Here is a 17699-nt window from a genome sequence, read left to right on the forward strand (position 1 = left end):
TATGTCATATGCTGCACACAGACTATACACACACACATACATATACCATATGCTGCACACAGGTTATACATCATACACTGCACACAGGCTTATATATCATAGGCCTCACACAGGCTACATGCCATATGCAGCACACTGACTATATATATATATATATATATATATATATATATATATATATATATACCATATGCTGCACATAGGCTATATATACCATATGGTGCACACAGGCTATATGTCAGACTAGATATCATATGGTGCACACCGCTTTGTGTTTAAAGCCTTCAAGCTATGTTCCCACAGTGCAGTTGTACTTATTGATAGTGTACCTACACTGGTCACATGTTATACTGGACCACCAGAGCAGGGGAGTTGGCCTGTTCACACATTCAGGCTCACATGACAAATCAATTACAACCCCCAACATCCATTATATTTTAGTGCATGGTGGGGGTAGAAATCTATTGTCCAAATCTTATAAATTTGTTTAAAGAGCAATAGGTTAGGGGCATTATGCTGCTGGATTTGGCTGGCCAAGGGGGCCTTTACACACAGATTTATCTGACAGATTATTGAAGCCAAATAGGTCATAAAGGAAAGGAGAGATTTCTCCACTTTTTAAATCCATTCCTGGCTTTGGCTTAAAAAAATCTGTCAGATAAATCTCTCTGTGTAAAGGCAGCCTTCAGCACGCTGATGTAGCAGAAGTGAAATTCAACACAGATATAGTGGAGTCGAATGTTAAAACAGATGTTGCAGAGCTGAATTTCACAAATAGAAGTATTTTCTTATGCAATTTTGTCACAATTTCTGCTGATACAGTAAAGCTCTGCTGTGAAAAAGAAGTGTGTGTATTATGGCAAAGAGTGATGTTTCATTTTCAGGGCCCCCTACCAAATAGATTTCTACCAAAAAAAACACTGCCAAAAAAAACAAACAGGTCATTCAGTGACTAACAAGTGACGTCTTCTTTAGTATGAGGCGTCACTTTCCCTTTACCTCTCCATCCGGCCCAGGCCACCATGATGATTTCTAGCAGATACAATTCTTCTCTTCAGAACATGCAAGACAGAAATCTCAGGCTCCGTACTTTCCCAACAACTTCATTCACTTTTTTCTACCTATAGGCTCCCATACAGTAGGAATTCCGCTACTTGGTGTCATGTGCAGTAAAGGGAGTAGGTGTGTGGGTTGCCCCCTGCATGTAGGATCTTCTGCTGTGCCTCCATATAGTAACAATGTCTCCTGTGCTGTGTCATCACATAGTAATGTCTCCTGCTATGACCTCATAAAGTAATATTGCCCCACCAGGCTGTGTCCCCATTGTAAATGCTCTCCGCTCTGCTGTGTACCATAGTATATGCCCCCTGCTGTAATGTGCCCCTATAGTATATACCCCTTGCTCTGATATATGCCACCATATTATATACCCCCTGCTCTGATATATGCCCCCATAGTATATGCCCCCTGCTCTGATATATGCCCCAATACAAAACAAAAACTCATACTCACCTGATCTGGGCAGGGGATTGGTCTTCTCTCTTCCTTCAGCCTGTCAGCCGATGTGACAGATCCTCCAGCAGGCACCATGATGTCACATCCCTGCTGGAGAGATCAGGTTTCCTTGATGAGGTTCTGCACTGTCCTCTCCTCATTGAGGTGGGGGAGAGGGGGTAATGAGATCATCGGCAGGAGACAGGCATCCTGACAGGAAGAAACCACTCACAGACTCACCAGGGGGGAGTCTGAGCCTGCCGGGAGGAAGATGTACACACAGGGTTAACCCTACACCTCCCTGGACAGCATGTAACACACCAATGCTGTGTCCAGGTGGGGTTTTCATATGCTTTTCTGCGGGACTGCCGGACACCTCTTCTGGGTTCGGGCTGGTAGGGGCCCCCTAGTGGTGGAGGCCCCGGGGCACGCGCCCTGGGTGCCCTCCCTTTAATCCAGCCCTGTTACTGATCCACCAACATCTACTGTTATACAGGGAGAACAATAAGTATACATGGCTTATCCACTAATGTCCACTGCTGTCCTGGGAGAAAATGTAATTTTATGTCACTGATCCACCAACATCCACTGCTGTCCTGAGAGAAAACGTAAAGATTGACTGGCAACAGCTGTTTTACAAACCTCTACTCTGTAATAGTCCCTCTACCCTGGCTATAATAGTTTAGTTGCTTTATTGTGATTTGCAATCATTAGATTCAGGAAGTTCGAGAATATTCGCTAAAAAAAAATCGGGAACGGCCTAAAGTAATTTTTTTTAAAAAAATTGCTCATCTCTAGGAGCAGAATTTCCTGTGAGAAGCAGGTTTTCCTTTCAGAACATGTTATTTCCCATTTGTAAGAGGTGTAGTAATATATACAGTAGATGGTGGCAACTTTATCTGTAGTTCAATTCCCTGCCTAAAAGATAGCCCATCAATGTTTACTGTACGGAAATACAGATAAAATACTGATCAAATACTGATATACAGCATGTAATATGTTCATGCTTCCAATCTGTTATATACGTTTACCAGTAAGCTTACTGTATGTGAAGCTGATGTTCCTATGTTTAAGTGATAGTGTGATGGCAGCATCAATTTTTCATATATAAACTCCCTCAGGATAAGTTGACATGAATATGAATCTCTCTTTACCCAGCCTTGTGATGTACTGTGTGACTTACATTAACAAACAGGGTTAAAGCTGTACACTGATTGTAGTTTTGGCATATGGGGCAGACTTGCAGATACAGTACTTACAGATGTGAAGCTAGCCTTGTGTTTTTATAGATACTAGTGGTAATGGAGGAGCCATGAGAAGTTACAGTAGCTGGAGAACACCCTCCACCACACATATGGAATTTGTAGGCATAATAACATGCCAAATGATCCATATCTATAGTGTATTTTTTTAAAATAAATGTTAATGTAGGTAATGTCAGTTTATGCTAGAGATTTTTTTTTCCCACCTGAATAATTTGTGACTTGTTTTCTTGTCTTCTACTGTCTAAGGCTGGGTTCACACATCATATAACACCAGCTGTCAGTGAAGTTTATAATGGCCAATACTGCAGTACTGGACGGACAAATGTCATTTCTATTGAATTAGGATGCAGACGCATTCGTGTGCGCTCGCATCCCAATTCACCATTGCACACAATGCAGAGTGCGGCCAGAGCTACGCCCTCCATTGCGTGAACAGCCAGTTCTGTGCGTCAGCACAAAACTCACATGTCAGTTTTTACTGCGCCCGCTAGGGATCCCGGACGGAGTACATACTAGGTGTATACACTCCATCCGGGATTCCCTCTGACTGCAGTGCATTGTAAAATTTCTATTAATTAAGGCCGTTGTTACAACGGCCGTGAGTAACAGAAATTTTCCGTTGTGTGAACGTAGCCTAAATGTACTTGCTAGCGAGAATCCAGGCTGTCTACTACAGAAAACTTGGGGAAATAAACATATTTACAACAAATGTTACTTTTGTGTATCAGAGGTTGTTCTTACATCCCTCATTACTATATTTCAGCATTTTTGTGATAACAGTTTTCAGCGAACCATTTTACATCATTGATGCCTTATTGATTTAACATCATGATCCCTATTGAGAGCAAAGCTCATACTATAGATCATATCATTTAAATATATATTTAGTGAAATTCTGGTTTGATAATAAGGGTTATGGCTATGTTTTTTTAGAGGACATTTAAAGGGGTTATCCCATCATGCCTGGACAGCTAACGCTTAAGGGAGGGAAGGTTCCCCATCCCTGATTTGTAGCTACCCTATAGAAAAATATCTGTGCAGATAAATTTCTTTATGTGGCTGTGCCATACTGACTAGGAAAACATTGTACGTCAGAGGTCTAAAGACCAGCTGAAGCCATCTGTACAACCACAATAGAACATAAAGGGAGTGTTTATGAAGGTTGTGTCCCTGGGGTACACCATGGAGGAGGCACAGATTCTTACCTTGTGTGTAGCATGTGCCAGCCTTAAATCCCGTTCACCTAATGATTTCAGCAGTGAAACAATAGTAATTAGAGATAAGCGAACCGGGTTCGGGTTCGAGTTCATCCGAACCCGAACGATCGGCATTTGATTAGCTGGGGCTGCTGAACTTGGATAAAGCTCTAAGGTTGTCTGGAAAACATGGATACAGCCAATGACTATATCCATGTTTTCCACATAGCCTTAGGGCTTTATCCAACTTCAGCAGCCACCGCTAATCAAATGCCGAAAGTTCGGGTTCGGATGGACTCGAGCATGCTTGAGGTTCACTCATCTCTAATAGTGATCACCCTTTCTTAGTGACTAATCTAAGTTTGAGCCATATGTTAGTTGGCTTAGTTTTATTCTTAATAAATACTCCAAAATAAGTCACGTCCTTATTAATAAAGCCACACCCACTTTCCAGTAAGCCACTCCACTTCTCAAGCTAGGTGCAGTGTCTAAAAACCATGTAAACCAGATTTTTTGAACAAATTGTGCCAATATTAATCTATATCATAAAAATCAAAGTCTGTCTGTCTGTCTGTCTGTCTGTCCTGTATAGACTTCCAAACGCCTGAACAGTTTGACCCTAAATTTGGCACACAGATACATTGGGTGCCTGGGAAGGTTATTGCGAAGGTCCCGTCCCTGCCAGATGTACAGGAGGGGAGGGGGAGGGGGAAGAGCGGCGCCCCATAGAGATGAATGGGAAAATCTCCACACTGCAAACACAGGTGATATAATTAGCTGCATGTCTCCAGCAGTAAAACGGCAGTTGGGAGCCTTAGCAACCAATAGGATTACTGCTTTCATTTTTACAGGGAGCTGGAAACTAAATGGTTGCTAGGGAAGCTGCCTCACAGCATCCACAGTAATAACTGGTAGACCCCCTACTCAAACTATACAGTACATGTATATACAGGGCACTACAGGTATACAGGACCCCCTACTCAAACTATACAGTACATGTATATACAGGGCACTACAGGTATACAGGACCCCCTACTCAAAATATACAGTACATGTATATACAGAACCCCCTACTCCATCTGTACAGTACATGTATATACAGAACCCCCTACTCCATCTGTACAGTACATGTATACAGGACCCGCTACTCCATCTATACAGTACATGTATACAGGACCCCTACTCCATCTATACGGTACATGTATACAGGGCACCCTACTCCATCTATACAGTACATGTATATACAGGGAATTACATGTATACAGAACCCCCACTCCATCTATACAGTACATGTATACAGGGCTCCCTACTCCATCTATACAGTACATGTATATACAGAACCCCCTACTCCATCTGTACAGTACATGTATATACAGAACCCCCTGCTCCATCTGTACAGTACATGTATACAGGACCCGCTACTCCATCTATACAGTACATGTATACAGGACCCCCTACTCCATCTATACAGTACATGTATACAGGACCCCCTACTCCATCTATACAGTACATGTATACAGGACCCCCTACTCCATCTATACAGTGTATGTATACAGGACCCCCTACTCCATCTATACAGTACATGTATACAGGACACCCTACTCCATCTATACAGTACATGTATATACAGGGAATTACATGTATACAGGACCCCCACTCCATCTATACAGTACATGTATACAGGGCTCCCTACTCCATCTATACAGTACATGTATATACAGAACCCCCTACTCCATCTGTACAGTACATGTATACAGGACCCGCTACTCCATCTATACAGTACATGTATACAGGACCCCTTACTCCATCTATACAGTACATGTATACAGGGCCCCCTACTCCATCTATACAGTACATGTATACAGGGCTCCCTACTCCATCTATACAGTACATGTATATACAGAACCCCCTACTCCATCTGTACAGTACATGTATATACAGAACCCCCTGCTCCATCTGTACAGTACATGTATACAGGACCCGCTACTCCATCTATACAGTACATGTATACAGGACCCCTTACTCCATCTATACAGTACATGTATACAGGACCCCCTACTCCATCTATACAGTACATGTATACAGGACCCCCTACTCCATCTATACAGTGTATGTATACAGGACCCCCTACTCCATCTATACAGTACATGTATACAGGACACCCTACTCCATCTATACAGTACATGTATATACAGGACCCCCTACTCCATCTATACAGTACATGTATACAGGGCCCCCTACTCCATCTATACAGTACATGTATACAGGGCCCCCTACTCCATCTATACAGTACATGTATACAGGGCCCCCTACTCCATCTATACAGTACCTGTATACAGGGCCCCCTACTCCATCTATACAGTACATGTATACAGGGCCCCCTACTCCATCTATACAGTACATGTATACAGGACCCCCTACTCCATCTATACAGTACATGTATACAGGAGCCCCTACACCATCTATACAATACATGTATACAGGACCCCTCTACTCCATCTATACAGTACATGTATACAGGACCTCCTACTCCATCTATACAGTACATGTATACAGGGCCCCCTACTCCATCTATACAGTACATGTATACAGGACAGTATTACCAGCTGCCCTAAGCACTAAACCTGAAGATGCCCCATCCTCACTCACCAATTAGCATCAGGATAGGTAGGTAATAGCTCCACACATCACATTTAACACCGCGACACCAGGCCTGACCAATACCGCCATGCTGTGACTGGATAATACTGCCATACCAGACCTGACCAATACCGCCATACTGTGACTGGATAACACTGTCATACCAGACCTGACCAATACCGCTATACTGTAACTGGATAACACCGCCACACGAGGCCTGACCAATACCACCTTACTGTGACTGGATAACACTGTCATACTACACCTGACCAATACCGCCATACTGTGACTGGATAACACTGTCATACCAGACCTGACCAATACCACCATACTGTGACTGGATAACACTGCCATACCAGACCTGTTCAATACCGCCATACTGTGACTGGATAACATTGCCATACCAGACCTGACCAATACCGCCATACTGTGACTGGGTAACACTGCCATACCAGACCTGACCAATACCGCCATACTGTGACTGGATAACACCACTATACCAGACCTGACCAATACCACCACACTGTGACTGGGGAACACCGCCACACCAGACCTGAACAATATTGCCATACTGTGACTGGATAATACCGCCATGCCAGACCTGACCAATACCGACCCATTGTGACTGAATAACACTGCCATACCAGACCTGACCAATACCGGCATACTGTGAATGGATAACACCGCTATACCAGAACTGACCAATACCGCCATACCCCCCCTCAAAAAGACAACAGATTTTCTGGCAAGTCTGAACGGGAGGGTACTGCCCCTCTGCAAGGTGCTACCACTACAGGAGGTATACAGGACCTCCACCAACTATATACTTCAGGTATACAGGACCTCCACCAACTATATACTACAGATATACAGGACCCCAAACTATACACTACAGGTATACAGGACCCCAAAACTATACACTACAGGTATACAGGAACTCCACCAACTATATACTACAGGTATATAGGACCCCAAACTATACACTACAGGTATACAGGACCTCAAAACTATACACTACAGGTATACAGGACTTCCACCAACTCTATACTACAGGTATACAGCACCTTAACCAACTCTATACTACAGGTATACAGGACCCCAAACTTTACACTACAGGTATACAGCACCCCCACCAACTCTATACTACAGGTATACAGGACCCCAAAGCTATACACTACAGGTATACAGCAACTCCACCAACTATATACTACAGGTATATAGGACCCCAAACTATACACTACAGGTATATAGGACCCCAAAACTATACACTACAGGTATATAGGACCTCCACCAACTCTATACTACAGTTATACAGAACCCTCAAACTATGCACTAAAAGTATACAGGACCCCCGAACTATATACTATAGGTATACAAGACCTCCACCAATTATACACTACAGGTATCCAGGACCCTCAAACTATAAACTACAGCTATACAAGACCTCCACCAACTATACATTACAGGTATACAGCACCAACTATATACTACAGGTATACAGCCCCCCACCCAACTACACACTACAGGTATACAGGACCCCCCCAACTATACACTATAGGTATACAGCCCCGCCAACTATGCACTACAGATATGCGAGACCCCTAAAAACTATACACTGTGTGTATACAGAACCCCTCCAGCTATGCACTACAGGTATACACTAATTCCACTGATTAACTCAGATGAAACAATACCTTTATCTTGGCCTCCTGGGCACCTTAGAACAAATCTAATTAACACACTGACACTTTATACCCAGGCAGCGCCGGGTACATTTTCTAGTATAACAATATTAGACAAAGTCTTATAATTTTAATTTTTAAGATTCAGATATGGTGGAGCGGGACTGTATTTTTTTGTTGTTGTTTGTTTTTTCAAAAATTTTAACACTGATTTCTAAGGTTATGATATAAAACGCATTTTACATGGCTGCAGATCTAGTGAGCCATCCATTTGTCGCTCTTGGCTTGCATGAAGACAGTAAGCCATCTGTTCCTTTGTGTATTTGTGCTTGCTTAGTCTCTGGAGTGCAGTGTCTGCTGGGATGTTTTATGTCATGCACTTGATAGACTCCCTCATGCTACATTGCTTATGAAGACGGGCAGCATTCTCCACAGGGCTATCGAGTTCTACATTTTTTTACGTAAAGTGTGCGCTTCCAGGTGTCTGAACAATCAAACACAATTTAAAATCTATCTTTTTTTCCAATCATCCTTCTCTGATTGAAAGTGTCTTTGGCAGAATTTTGTCTACAGAGCCTGTAAAGCTGTCAGCAGTAGCAAGAACAATTCCTTTATCAACACTCCATAAAATATTGTTTTCTACTGCCTGAATCACAAAGTATGTCTCTTTCCTATTTCAACCTGAAATAACATAATTTATATCAAGCACAAAATAAATCTTTTCCATATTCGCACAAGGTATTTGTGAATTCTCAGCTATGGTGACACATGCTAGTAAGTGTAAAATTTTATTGGATTGCATAATGTTATGACATAGAAGTGAGTAAGCTACATAAACTGTGGATGGTCACAGGAATTATTTATGAATGGGAAAAAAGCTGTTAATACAAATAAATGTCCGCATGAGTAGATTGAAGCACATAATCTGCATGCACATTTGCATGAGATGTTCGGCTGGGTAAACATTACTTTAACCCCTTAAGGACAGAGCCAATTTCGATTTTTGCGTTTTCGTTTTTTCCTCCTTGTGCATCAAAGGCCATAGCACTTGCATTTTTCCACCTAGAAACCCACATGAGCCCTTATTTTTTGCGTCACTAATTTTACTTTGCAATGACAGGCTGAATTTTTGCATAAAGTCCACTGCGAAACCAGAAAAAAATTCAAAGTGTGGTGAAATTGAAAAAAAAAAAACGCATTTTGTTTATTTGGGGGAAATGTGTTTTTACGCCATACGCCCTGGGGTAAAATTGACTTGTTATGCACGTTCCTCAAGTCGTTACGATTAAAACGATATGTAACATGTATAACTTATATTGTATCGGATGGCCTGTAAAAAATTCAAACCATTGTCAACAAATATACGTCACTTAAAACCGCTCCATTCCCAGGCTTATAGCGCTTTTATCCTTTGGTCTATGGGGCTGTGTCAGGTGTCATTTTTTGCGCCATGTTGTGTTCTTTCTATCGGTACCTTGATTGCGCATATACGACTTTTGATCGCTTTTTATTACAATTTTTCTGGATTTGATGCAACCAAAAATGCGCAATTTTGCACTTTGGGATTTTTTTGCGCTTACGTCGTTCACCGTACGAGATCAGGAATGTGATTAATTAATAGTTTGGGCGATTACGCACGCGGCGATAGCAAACATGTTTGTTTATTTATTTATTTGTTTACTTTTATTTATAACCTGGGAAAAGGGGGGTGATTCAGACTTTTATTAGGGGAGGGGGCTTTTTATTGACAACAACACTATATATTTTTTTTTTACACTTATAATAGAAGCCCCCCTGGGGGACTTCTAGTATATACACTTTGATCTCTCATTGAGATCTCTGCAGCATAGATATGCTGCAGAGATCCATGAGATAGGCACTCGTTTACTTCCGGCTGCTGCAGCTGGAAGTAAACGAGTGCCGAGCCGGGGACGGCGCCATCTTGGAGCGGTCCCCGGCCGGCTTCAGAAACGGAGATCGCTCCTCCGGGATGTTAGCGATCTCCGCCACTAGACACCAGGGAGACGCTGGATCTGGTAATCGGATGCAGCTGTCATGTTTGACAGCTGCATCTGATTACTGTATTAGCGGGCACGGCGATCGGACCATGCCCGCTAATACCCACGGTCCCGGGCTACAAGTGGCACCCGGGACCGCCACGGTTCAGAGCGGGGTCGCTGTGCGGCCCCGCTCTGAACGCCCTTACCGGCAATAGGGCGTACCTATACGCCCTTTGTCGTTAAGGGGTTAACTTCACATTCGGGTGTGCCCACACTCCTATTAGCCATAGCACACAATGTTACATGTTTCATATTACACTGTGGGCACAGTCTATTTTGTTCACTGAATAGACATGGCAGTTTTCTGTGCGGCCACATGGTATCCCAGCTGTAGTGTATACAGCTGATTCCATAGGGGTTAATGCAATCGGCCGCTGTGATTAAACAACGGCTATTGTTGCAAACCTGACGTACGCTCCATTGTGTGACTTATCAGGCTTGTGCGGCCGCTATTTAATGAATAGCGGTCGCACAAAACTGACGTGTCCGTTTTTCGTGCGGCCACTAGGGATTCCGGCTGGAGTGTATACCATGTGTAAACACTGCGGCCGGGATTCCTTCAGCCTGCAGTGCACGTAAGTTTTGAATTAATCGCGGTCGTTGTTGCAAATGGTGGTATACAATGGTGTAATCCCTTCATTTTTGGTAGTTAACCACTATTGGCTCCAGCAGGCCATAGCCTGGCTTTTAGGAACTTGTAGAAATAAGGAACAGTTTATTCCTTCTTACTTCAGGCACTGGCCACAGGGCCTTTCCCTCAAGCAAGTACAGTTTGTCATGTTGGCACTTAACCCCTGTAGCATTCTTCAGCATTAAAGAAGAAAACAGAGCCATCTAGTGACCAAAATGTAGTATAGCACCATTATCCACAGATTGTGCTGTAATATACTTTATATCAGTTAAGCATCAGGTATGCTGTATACACTGCATTGGCACACAGGTTCTGGGACACTGCCCATGAACACAGTAGTATGGTTCCATATGAAATGCATTTGTCATATGGTAGAAATAGTCTGCTTTATGCCCATCATATAATTCTGCATACCACATCCTAAACCTTTAGATCTGTGGGCACTACACACACCACCATAAAAGGTTTACAAGCCTCTACAATTGTGAGCATTAGCCCTTAAGATCGAAAAGAAACAATATTGCAGTTTATCTTGGCACAAAAACATCATCTCCATATCACAAAATATCTTTGCCTCCTTTAGCATCCTTCACAAGTCTCATTGCTATGGGTTAACATTATGAGAAATCATCAGCCTTATTACACACAACCGCCTACACCAACTGTTTGCCTAAGAATGTTAAATACCATTTTATAGACCTTTTTATTCAGCATACTTACTTCTAATTACATTTAAATCTTTCCAGATCCCTATGTGAAAATTCATCTCATGCAGAATGGCAAAAGACTGAAGAAAAAGAAGACAACTATTAAGAAGAATACACTTAATCCCTACTACAATGAGTCTTTTAGCTTTGAAGTACCATTTGAGCAAATTCAGGTAATCTAAAACATCACCTTGAAGCATCCAAACATGGTTCCTATCTGATTCTGCTTTAGAATAGATGTAATGAGGACTATAATTACTGCACTGTCTGCGCTTTCAGACCATGTTATGTTCTACTACTGAGCCTTTTAACAGCCTTTATAAAATAGTGGATAAAATGTGAAGAAGACTATATTGCATGGGGCTGTCCTTTTCACACTTCTCACTTACATTTCACTAATTATACAAGGTTTTATCTGCTTCTTTGACCAGAGATAGGTGGCCTGGTGAATGGGAACCTCATTACATAAGTGCTGAAGTGACATTATGGTTAAATAGCACTGGCTCTAATAGAAATATCTCAGACCGAGAGTTTTGCAGGCAAATGTTATGCTGATAAGACAAATGAGATTTTACTCTTTACCATCATTTTGACAGTTACCATCATTTACCTTATCATAGACTGTAATGCAAATCTATTGGTGCGCCATTCAGATATCAACTCAATATAGCCGTGTATTCAGCATAATTATCAATAACAAAATGATGCTACTACAGTAATCAGACATTTGTAAATTTTAAGACATATTTATATTTACTTTTTGATTACTTTTTATAGAAAATAATATTTGATTATTTGATTATTCTATTTTATGGTATCCATGCTATTTTGCAGCTAATTGCCCCTTTACAGTTTACACTTTGCTTTAAAGAATTATTTTATTTATTTAATTTTGCTTTTGCTGATCCATCAGATCTGTCTGAATTAAGGATGCATTGTTGAATTGGAAATCCAGCTTCAACTTTACTTTTGAAAAATGTAGAAATTTCCTGTATTCTATACATCTGTGAATCAGTGATTCCATTAAGCCAGCAAAACAGTGATATTCATTTTCATTCCTTCATTCATTCCTGGATTAGAAAAGCAAAACTGCTTTTTCCAGGAACAGCGCCAATCTTGTCTTCATTCTGTGTGTGGTATTGCAGCTCACATCTATTTAAGTGAATGAGTCCAAATTGTAATACCACACACATTAGGACAGGTATGGTGTAGTTCTTGTAAATAAGCAGCTATGTCTTTTCATCCTACATAACGATTAGGTTTAAGTTTAATGTATCTTTATTGATTCAGGGCTAAGAAAAAAAAAACATGGAAAAAACAATGCGGTAGCAGCTGACACATTTGAATTGGGGAGTTACAGTGGAAATAGGGTAAATTCTACTGTAGCAGCATTTACATGAATTCATGTATCTTTTAATGCTGAATTAATAAACAGTCTGAGCACCAGGTATGTCCATTCACTGTAGTGTAGGAAAAGGAGAGAGCCAGCGTTCTGTGTTTTTCCTCCAGGACACTCCGGGAAGAATTAGGTTTCCATTACCTCTTTTCCTCTTGAAGAAGAAATTGATATATGCCCCATCTGCCTGAGATTTATTGCACCTAATATATACTTTATAGTGATGGTATATTCTAATGAGAGAACCATTGGGTCCCAGGTACAATATTAGTCACAGTTACATCACAATGCAAGGATAATAACCACAGTGATTATGGTTACAGTGTATTACTATACTGGGGAATCCAGTGATGCTATAGTACATGAATATGAAGAAAGGATATTTAAAACACCACTTTTACAATGGTACACCTTTACCTATCCAAAGGACCCACAGGGGGTCTGACCTCCATGCCCCCAGGAATCTATCAGCAACCCAGCTAATTGTGAGCTGCCCTAAGGGCCAATTAATCAGCCCTACACTCATTCTTATTACTATTCAAGGGGTACTTCGAGATCAGGTATAAAAAATAAACATGCTGCAGAAGCATATAGCATTCCTTACCTGTCTGCCCCAGTTTTGAAACCACCAACAATTCATTTGTTTTAAGGGCCTTAATTCTGTAGTTATTCTTCCTGGTTAAGCAGTTTCAATTTCCAGAATTCATTGCTCTTCCTTATGCTGCGTTTACACGGAACGATTATCGTGCAAATTCGCACGATAACGATCAAATTCGAACCTTAATCGTATGTGTAAACGCAGCAAACGATCAAACGACGAGCGAGAAATCGTTCATTTTGATCTTTCAACAACTTCTCAAATCGTCGTTGATCGTTCGCAAAAAATTCACAGATTGTTTCGTGTGAACAGTCATTTGCCGATTTAACCAATGTGTGAGATAGGCTTAAGCGATCGCTAAACGATCGCAAAATTAATTTTCCGTACCATATAGCGTACCGTCTAAATGCTGATCGTTATGAAAAAAAAGATTATTACTCCGACATCGTTAATCGTACGATCGGGCGAATAATCGTGTAAATGTAGCATTAGTTGTTCATCACAGCCTTTCCTACCTGCCAATTCCCCTCCCACAGCACTCCTGCCAGTTCCCTTGTTGAACATCTTATTTTACAGCAGACAGGGAGGTTGCAGCACCTGCTGCATTTAATACCCACTGCTCTGCATCAGCTTGCAGTAAAAACCTCCCATCTATGTCCCAATAAAGGTAAATATGTATCTTTGCATTTGACAGGGAGATGGTGATTTTGATTGCAGAGGCTGGTCAGAGATGGTGACATCAATTAAAGTGATGGAGCTGGAGTTCTTAGATAAGATCTGTGACATCAGAGTACAAAGTGTTGCCCATGGAGAGAATAGCTTGGAACAATACACAGTTTCATTTACAGGGTCACCATTATCATTAAAATACCAAAATTTTAATCTTTTTATTTTTACTCTTTTTCAGAAAGTGCAAGTTGTTGTTACTGTTTTGGACTATGACAAGATTGGAAAAAATGATGCCATTGGGAAGGTGTTTGTAGGCTACAACAGTACTGGTGCGGAGCTCCGACACTGGTCAGACATGCTGGCCAATCCACGACGACCCATTGCACAGTGGCACACTTTAACGCCTGAGGAGGAAGTAGATGCAATGCTTGGTGTTAAAAAATAAGAAAAACCCAATGTGCGGTTGCCCATATAGTGCTCTTTAGCCAGTATATGTAAATACCTCAGTAGTATGGGTCCTTTCATGTCTTTCCATGCATTCCTAATCCAGATCATTCGTACCTATTCATTTAATTTGCACAAATTTTAATGTTCTTACTTCCCTCAAAAGAAAACATATTGTGCGCCACACAACTGCCCTCCTACTCTTCTTTTAAGCAATATGATGTGTAGATAGAGCATGAATCGATTTAATATCACACTCTTGTATATAACAGTATGCCAACATTTATTTCTAGTCCGTGTATTTGTATGTTGTACGCGTTTCTAATTATGTGTATACTTCGATGTTTTTAATAAGATGTTCTATTTTAAACAATGTAAATTGACTAAATATAGAAGAGCTGATACTATATTACAGGTTAACTATTGTATCGTCCGCATTCCAGGAGAAATTCCAACTTATAAGGCACTAGTAGAGTTGCACTGACATCTTAAAGGACAACTTAAATCTGAGCTCGACCAGATCCATTCAATTATTAAATAGGCGTACATTCCATACTTTCTGTCAGCAAATTAGTTGATAAGTGTACATTTCAGTCAGCGGCAACAACTACAATTAGAGGAGTCGTGTAAATGTCCATAACAGGTCTGGTCACTAGATGCCAAGCTATTACTTTGTATATATCTATGTGTTAAGAAAAAGAAATCTAAGCTAAAATTGTGGCATTTTTCAATCGAAGTGAAGAGGTAATAACAGGGAATACAGAAGTTCTGTATATGTGTATGTATGTATAATCTCCAGGACTACTCCCTATGACCCATGAGATATGATTGTGCAAACAGCACTTTTTGCTAGTCAGACACAGTCCTGTAAATTTTAGCTTTAGATAGAATGTACATCTTGTGGTTTATCTGTCCGTTTCACATGCCATATTCCATGTACTCGATGTGTGTGTATGTTGTACTCGCATACCCTGTTTCACAGTCAGATTGTGAGGCATACTTACCATTGCTGGAAAGCTTTGTGCCGAGTACACAGTCACCGTTTTCATAGTTAACAAACAGTATTGTGACCCAATATATATATATATATAAAGACTAAACTGATTTAGCCATAATTCTGAATGCACTTCAAGTAAGCCAAAACAGCTAGTGACCTTTTTTATATATACTATTTGTATAATAAGTTTTAATTTGTCCTTTAAAAATGGTATAAAAGAACAAGTGCTAGCAAACTGGAGCACCCTCTTGTGTATACTAGATGCTCATTTCAGGAGGAGTTTTTAAATGTTTTCAATGTTATTATGTAGTAAATGGCACTATTATGAAGCTATTAGTCATTCCATAAGAGTCTTAAACGACTGCTCTGTGTATCACTGTGACTGCCGTGTGTGCTTAGATGAAACTTAGTTCTCTCAGTGAATAGCAATCAATTAATTCTATAGTGATATTGTACTGATACTGCCATCTCTTTCTACTGCACTGCTGCAGGAGAGCATAGCACAAATAGGTTACTATGGACCAATTTGAAACTGGGAGCTATGCTGGATCTTGGATACAGGATAGGTAGATCACACAGCAATGTAATGAGCACTGTGCAATATAACCCATAAATTATCTATATTTAAATATATATATCAATAAACATTGCAGACTAAATCCTTTAAGCATATCATTTGGTGAGAAAATGTTGTGCAACAATATATAATAGTTACCTTTATTTTCATTGCACAGATTAGGAATAGGGGGCATTTATTTTTTAATTATGACACAGGATCAAGGATACAAAACAGGGCATTACACTCCTATAAATGACTTTGTGGGCAAGACGTATCGGTGATGTCCCTGCCAAGGTACAATTGGCAGTTTTATCTAGTGGTGCAATTAATGGTGTTTCTCATATATTACTGATAAGGATATAGCGATAGAAAAGGTTATACTTCAGATCTTTTTACTATTAAACTATCATATATACCTTGTTATCTTGGCTCTAGTAATGTAAAGGTCTGAATGCTGCCTAATCTGAAATAGTAAGCTGATATATATATATACGTACAATAATACAGTTGACCAAACGTCATCATACTATTTCAGAATTATAATTTATTAATTTATTTATTTATTTATTTTTAACTTCCCAATTGTATGTGTCCAATGGATATTCTAAAAATGCAGGTCAGTACTGCCCAAAGTGCATTCATAATCAATATTAATGCATTTTTACTGCCTCAGCGTAATATAAACCAGTGATAAACTTCTAGTACCTGCTATTTGATCAGAATAGGGTAAAAACCATAAACAGCCACATCTACCTTTTTGGACAAAGCTGTGTAAAGTCTTAGAATCTGATGCTGTAGAAATCCTAGTTGCCTTTGTCTATACTTACTGCCTGCTTGAGTGTTTCTATGTGTGAGTTTCTCTCCTGTATCTCGTAGAAATGTTTGGGTGTTTTCTCTTGCCATATTGCTCGTGACCCGCGGGCTAACAAAGTTTGCTGTGTATACCTTCATTTTTGATGAAGTGGTTACAGTTTAGTTTCACTTTGTGTAGTGATTACCACAGTAGAGTTTTCAGATCGTTGTTAAGAACCTTGACATATTCAGCAAATATTCAATAAAAAATATTTTATTTCCTGTTTAAGTCTCAATTATTTGAATATGTTACATAAGACATTTGGATCTTTAAAATGGTATTGAAAACAAGTGAGATACCCTAATTTAACTAATATGTGCAAGAAAGGAAGAATGATTTATGTTTGTTCTTGACCCATTTATGTGACACATTATGCTTAATTTGCATTTTTGCACTTCTGTTTTTTTCCTTCTTGTGTTTAAAAGGCCATAGCACTTGCATTATGTCACCTAGAAACCCACATGAGCCCTTATTTTTTTACCACTAATTGTACTTTGCAAAGACATGC

At 40.3% G+C, this 17699-nt stretch overlaps 1 protein-coding gene across 2 annotated transcripts in view; it reads left to right on the plus strand.

Annotated features, from left to right (window-relative positions):
• SYT1 (synaptotagmin 1) overlaps positions 1-17414 on the plus strand; it is a 431113-nt gene extending 413699 nt beyond the window's left edge. For both annotated transcript variants that reach the window (XM_069975616.1, XM_069975625.1), the window contains exons 13-14: positions 11715-11848; positions 14577-17414. In XM_069975616.1, the coding sequence (XP_069831717.1) occupies positions 11715-11848; positions 14577-14783 (341 nt within the window). In that variant the 3' untranslated portion in view covers positions 14784-17414. The remainder of the gene's footprint in view (positions 1-11714; positions 11849-14576) is intronic.
• Positions 17415-17699: the final 285 nt, after the last annotated feature.

Source organism: Dendropsophus ebraccatus, chromosome 1 (assembly GCF_027789765.1).
Source record: "Dendropsophus ebraccatus isolate aDenEbr1 chromosome 1, aDenEbr1.pat, whole genome shotgun sequence".
Taxonomy (NCBI): Eukaryota; Metazoa; Chordata; class Amphibia; order Anura; family Hylidae; genus Dendropsophus; species Dendropsophus ebraccatus.